Source organism: Colobus angolensis, unplaced genomic scaffold, assembly GCF_000951035.1.
Source record: "Colobus angolensis palliatus isolate OR3802 unplaced genomic scaffold, Cang.pa_1.0 Scaffold267, whole genome shotgun sequence".
In the NCBI taxonomy this organism is placed as follows: Eukaryota; Metazoa; Chordata; class Mammalia; order Primates; family Cercopithecidae; genus Colobus; species Colobus angolensis.
Genome location: NW_012115899.1, coordinates 203,443 through 210,104, shown reverse-complemented (window position 1 = coordinate 210,104; position 6,662 = coordinate 203,443). Strand labels below are relative to the sequence as shown.

At 41.7% G+C, this 6,662-nt stretch overlaps 1 protein-coding gene across 1 annotated transcript in view; it reads right to left on the bottom strand.

Moving 5' to 3' along the window:
* ANKFY1 (ankyrin repeat and FYVE domain containing 1) overlaps positions 1-6,662 on the bottom strand; it is a 104,343-nt gene that overhangs the window by 60,565 nt on the left and 37,116 nt on the right. The window contains exon 4 of the mRNA XM_011947465.1: positions 3,650-3,785. Coding sequence (XP_011802855.1) covers positions 3,650-3,785 — 136 coding nt within the window. The remainder of the gene's footprint in view (positions 1-3,649; positions 3,786-6,662) is intronic.

Sequence of the window (6,662 nt, the reverse complement as noted above, 5' to 3'; positions counted from 1 at the left end):
CTCAGCCATGAAATCAGAGCATCCCAGGAGAAAAAAATCTCTTTTCAGATAGCTTTCAGAAGCTTTTACCATTTTTACAACTAACATCAATCTGCCTTCCTAACATCCTAACACCAGGCAGCCTAATACACAGGAAGATCTCAGGGAGTAAATGACGCACATTTGTAAAGCACTTTACAAAGCACTTTTACAGACAAATGCTGAGAACCTGAAAATTCCATGCGCCTTTTTAACTGTCAAATGACATTGCACCAAGGGACTCAAATATGTTTCATGAAGGCAGATCTTTTATTAAAGCTGGCAGACATTTCACTGTCACCAATTCTAGGATCTCCAGAGTGCCATTTGCCATTTGGATAGATTATAAATAGTAACTGACATGATTTACGCAACCAAAGAACATGTCATCTTATTTACAAATTTAGATTCTTGCTTCCTATATTCTCTTTGAAAACAGCAAGACAGACTAACTTTCACCCGAAGGGAATTTTTTAATTATTATTTTTAACTTTAGAGTACAGAAAGGATACAGATATAGAAAAAAAATAAAACTTTTTTTTTTTGAGATGGAGTTTCACTCTCGTTGCCCAGGCTGGAGTGCAGTGGCGCGATCCAGGCTCACCACAACCTCCGCCTCCTGGGTTCAAGCGATTCTCCTGCCTCAGCCTCCTGAGTAGCTGGGATTACAGGTGCCCGCCACAATGCCTGGCTAATGTTTTTGTAGTTTTAGTAGAGACAGGGTTTCACCATGTTCGCAACTTTTAAAGTATACAATCAAGCATATATTTAAACGTCCCACAAACTCCTGTCTAGTTTTCATCACTCTTGAGTGGATGTGGGAAAAAGAAAAATTATTGAAAAGAAAAACGACAGAAGGAGAACAATGATTTAGTTACAAATGACTTTTTCTTTATATCATTCTGTATTTTCCAAATATCATACACTGAACATGTATTATAATTTTGTAAGCAGAAAAAAATTAACTCTTTTTTTAGTATACATTAATTCTCTCTTTAAAAAAATTAGCTGGGCACGGTGGCTCATGCCTGTAATCCCAGCACTTTGGGAGGCTGAGGTGGGCAGATCACCTGAGGTCAGGAGTTTGAGGCCAGCCTGGCCAACATGGCAAAACCTCATCTCTACAAAAAATATAAAAATTAGCCGGCTGTGGTGGCACACGCCTGTAACCCCTGCTACTCAGGAGGCTGAGGCAGGAAAATTCCTTGAATCGGGAGGTGGAAGTTGCAGTGAGCCGAGCTTGTGCCACTGCACTCCAGCCTGGGCGACAAGAGTGAAACTGCCTCAAAAAACAAACAATTAAAACAGCCTGGTGCAGTGGCTCATGCCTGTAATCCCAGCACTTTGGGAGGCGGAGGCAGAAGGATCACTTGAGGTCAGGAGTTCAACTGGCCAACATGGTGACATCTTGTCTCTGATAAAAACACAAAATTAGCTGGGTGTGGCGGCACATGCCTATAATCCCAGCTACTTGGGAGGCTGAGGGAGGACAATCGCTTGAACCTGGAGGCGGAAGTTGCAACGAGCCAAGACTGCACCACTGCACTCCAGCCTAGGTGGCAGTGAGACTCTGCCTAAAAAACAAAACAAAACAAACAAAAAATTAAGAGTATTTTCTTCAGTGTGCCCTCTATGGTTAAAAAAAGAAAGAAAGAAAAGAAAAAGAAGTATTTTCCTGATTAATTCTTACTATAAAGACTTTCATCAAATTAGTGCCAGCATTCCCAAACCACTGAGATCCCCACATTACAAAAAGAGCAACGCCTGCTTCACGCCGAGCCGCACCTGTCACCCGTCACCCGTCACCAGCACCGTTTACCCTTTCATTCACTATCCCAAGCATGTAATTCCTTCCAGGGACAGCAGGGGGCACTCTGTGACCCTTTAAAAGCCAACACTTGACTCCACTCCTGGTGTCTTCCACTCCAGCTCTTAAGAAAGCCATGGCAGATAATAACTCAATACTCACATCCAACAATACAAAATTAAGCATCTGGTAATGTTGACAGTTATGAAGCCTACTCAGTCAATAAACAACAAACCGTTTAATTAAAGAATCCATTACACAGATTACAATTATCTAAACTACTCCAACCCCAGGACATTTTATCAAAGCAATTTAATTTACATAAGCAAGTTTGACAAGGTCAACAGGAGAAAGTTCAGGAAGTCTGGAAAAAACATAAAGACATAAATCATACTCAATCTAATTAAAATCCGTCTCATTTCACTCTCACCAAGACTCCTCACCCAAACAAATTAACAAACAAATGAAAGAGTTAAGTGAATGGCCTCAGTAACAAATCAGCTCTGCTCATAACCTCATGCTCTATGCGCCTATAGACTGTGGACCTGCTTTTGTGTTTTAATTATAGGATTTAGATATGAAAATGCACTCAAACCCACATCAGTAACAGACAGGAGTAAGCCGTCCACTGATTTCATGTGGGGCACAGTGAGCCCTCCCGGGAAAACACCAGCCCATGAAGAAAACGGCACGCAGCTCTAGGCAGCAGTCTCTCTGGGGAAAACACAGCCACCAGTGGAGTGCCTCCTGATGACTGAAACCATCCCTTCGCTCACCCAGGAGAAAAGCCAGTCCTTTATGCCCCCAAGGGAATACAAAAGATCACTAAATGCTGTAAAAAGACACTCCATTGGCCGGGCGCGGTGGCTCACGCCTGTAATCCCAGCACTTTGGGAGGCCGAGGCGGGCGGATCACGAGGTCAGGAGATTGAGACCATCCTGGCTAACACGGTGAAACCCCGTCTCTACTGAAAATACAAAAAAAAAAAATTAGCCAGGTGTGGTGACGGGCACCTGTAGTCACAGCTACTCGTGAGGCTGGGGCAGGAGAATGGCGTGAACCCGGGAGGCGGAGCTTGCAGTGAGCCAAGACCGCGCCACTGTACTCCAGCCTGGGCGACAAAGCGAGACTCCATCTCAAAAAAAAAAAAAAAAAAGATACTCCATCACCAGGCTGATTACCAAGAGCCACAGCTTCAATAGACAGATGCTCCCGGACTTCTTGTCTGACATTATTTAGTGAACGTTTCGTTTTCTGTTGTTCTAAAATGCCAACTTGGGAGAGCAACAGAGAAAATGCAATATAAAAACACAGCATGCTATCTCCTTGACAACCTAAAATGCAGTCACTTAAATGAAGTGAGATCTCTGGAACACTGGCTATGACACTTATTTGGACAATATTTTCACATATTCATTTAGGCACTCATTGTTTCCAACAAAGAGATTATGACTAAGGATTTCATTCAACTCGAGGTATCAGAAAATAGGGTAAAATGTCAAGGGAAACAGAAAGGGAAGGAAAGCTGAAAGTTTGGACAATGGATTATATTATTTCATATTTAATTTTTCAGTTTATACAATTATGTAATTTCAGGTAACAGACCAGTGAAAGAAAAGAGAAGAGCAAAAGCTTTAGCAAAATTTAGCTACAAGATAACACAAAGCAAGGGAGGTAACAAATTCTCTCCCCACCATCGCCTTTAAAGGAACACCTTGCGAAGTTATTTACATTAGCAGAAGAAGCTGTTTTCCCAGAGCTCAGCATAATTAAAGCTCAGCCACCACCATCTGAGGTGCTTGAATATATCTGCTGTGACTTGCCTCTCCCTGAGGAGCTGTAGCTGAAACCGATTTGCTAGTTTCATCAATTCAGTCAGGAACACATCATCCTCTCTGAACTCCAACTCATCTGTATAGATCCAGCGAAGCATTGTCATCGTCACCTCAGGGTTAGCATCTGGTTGAAGAAAAAAGATAGAGAGAACAACTGAAAAAGCATGGAATGACACGCTTAGACTTTCTCGAGGGATCCCTAAAATTTGAGGCTAATAAAGTAAATGACAGTACACCCAACTTAAAGGAATATTACACAGCCATTAAAAATGGTGACTCGGCTGGGTGCAGTGGCTCATGCCTACAATCCCAGCACTTTGGGAGGCCGAGGTGGGTGGATCACCTGAGGTCAAGAGTTGGAGACCAGCCTGACCAACATGCTGAAACCCCGTCTCTACTAAAAACACACAAAAAATTAGCCGGGCGTGGTGGTGCACACCTGTAATCCCAGCTACTCAGGAGGCTGAGGCAGGAGAACTGCCTGAACTTGGGAGGCAGAGGTTACAGTGAGCAGAGATCGAGCCACTGCACTCCAGCCTGGGTGACAGAGGGAGACTGCGTCTCAAAATAAATAAATAAATAAGTAAATAAATAAAATGGTGAGTCAGGAGTCTGGGCAGCATCTGACTCTAAAGTTTTGCAGTGGGCAGTGAGTGGGGAAATGAACCTACGAAAGATACATGGAGTAAATTGGGGGAAATATTTGAAACATATGAAAAAGATTTAATCTTTTTTCTTTCTTTTGAGACAGGGTCTCACGATGTCACCCAGGCTGGCATGCAGTGGCACAATCACGCCTCAGAGGCCTCGAACTCCCTGGGCTCAAGTGATCCTTCCACCTCAGCCTCCTGAGTAGCTGGGACCACAGGTGCGTGCTGGCATGCCAGGTTAATTTTTGTATGTTTTGTAGAGACAGGGTTTCGCCATGTTGCTCAGGCTGGTCTCGAAATCCTGGGCTCAAACAATCCACCTGCCTCAGCCTCCTAAAGCGTTAGGATTATAGGCGTGAGCTGCTTCACCCAGCCTGAGTTAACATTCTTCAGAATAAAAAGACCTTACTAATCAAAATACAAAGATGGACACCCAGTGGAAAAATGGGCAATGGATACAAATAGGTAATTCACAAAGATAAATAAATAATGGCCGATAACCAAATACGAACTGAAACCAGAGTATTCTTTTTATCTCAGAGACTAGCAAAGATTTTTTAAAGAACATAACCTTTCATACAGCAACTACATATGTAGATATTATCTAAAGAAAATAACTGGACAAATACAGAAAAATGTATTAAGATGCTCAGCACAATATTATTAATGAAAAACTAGAACAAAAATCTTAAGAGTCCAACAATGGAGAACTAACTAAACAAATTACAATATACATACACACTGAAAAAATGCAATTAAAACTAGATAGATATATACTCAACATAAGATATTTACTACATAGGCTTTTTGAAAAGTAAGCTAAAAATACTTGTATAAGATCTCATTGGCTGGGTGCAGTGGCTCATGCCTGTAATCTCAATGCTTTGGGAGGCCAAGGTGGGCGGATGGCTGGAGCCCAGGAATTCAACACCAGTGCGGGCAACATGGTGAAACCCTGTCTTTACAAAAAATACAAAAATTACATCAAAATCTCAGAAATCACCACTAAAGAACTTAGCCATGTAACCAAACACCACCTGTTCCCCAAAAACTACAGAAATAAGAAAAAAGTAAACAAAATAAAACCAAAAAATATAAAAATTAGCCAGGCACATGCCATTAGTGGTGGCATGTGTCTGTAGTCCCAGCTGCTCAGGGGGCCAATGTGGGAAGAGAAATTGAGCCTGGGAGGATGAGGCAGTACCGAGCCGTGATTGCACCACTGCACTTCGGCATGGGTGACAGAGCAAGACCCTGTCAAAAAAAAAAAAAAAAGAGAAAAAAAGAAAAGAAAAAGAAAAAAAAACAGGTCTTGCTTTTTGTTAGATACACTTGTGTGTATATGCATGCATACATATATATATAAAATACCTACACACACTACATACATGGAGAGGCAGATACATTTTTCTGTGTTTGTCTCTCAAGAGATTGGAAGGATATAGACTAAAATATCAATGCAGGTGGAATTTATAACTAATTTTTCCCTTAGCTTAATTTTACTTTTAGCTTTATTTTTATTTAAAGAACACGCATTACTTGTGCAATCATTTTAAGTTAAAATAAAGACTGTACAGCAACTTGGGGAAATGCTTGGGATGAGAATCACAGTATAAAATAATCTAAACTATTATTTCAACCAGAGGTACCTCTTGGTTAGTCAGAAGAAGAGTGACAGTCAGAAGAATACTTAAAATCATGGTCAACACAAGTAATTCTCACGGTGTGGTCCCGGGCTAGGAGACTCAGCCTCATCTGAGAACTGATTAGAAATCTGACTCTCAGTCCTACCCCAGACTGCTGAATGAGAAACCACAGATGGGGCCCAGCATGTGTCTTAACAAGTCCTCCACATGATTCTGATGCTCACTAAGGTTTCAGAAACCGTACTCGATTCTTGATTACCTAGGAAAGGTGCAACCAGGACCAGGAACACCTTATTAACTTCGTAATTAGGAAATGGCTCATTAGCTCTGATTAATCTCCTTTCCAACTAGAGCACAGAGGAGGAGTTTGAAGGGGGCAATGTCAAGTGAGTGGACTTGAAGACCCCGACTTACCTGCAACCAGGTTAATTCACCATCATCTCCTAAAACAACCAGATATTAAAAGTAAAAAAAAGTAAAAAAAAATAGAAAAAGTGAAATACACTAAAATGATAATATTGTAGTCACTATGTTAAGGTTTTTCTTTTTTCTCTCACTGAATAATGTAGTAATAGCACCTTTTTTTTTTTTTTTTTTGAGACGGAGTCTTGATCTGTCGCCCAGGCTGGAGTGCGGTGGCCAGATCTCAGCTCACTGCAAGCTCCGCCTCCCGGGTTCACGCCATTCTCCTGCCTCAGCCACCCA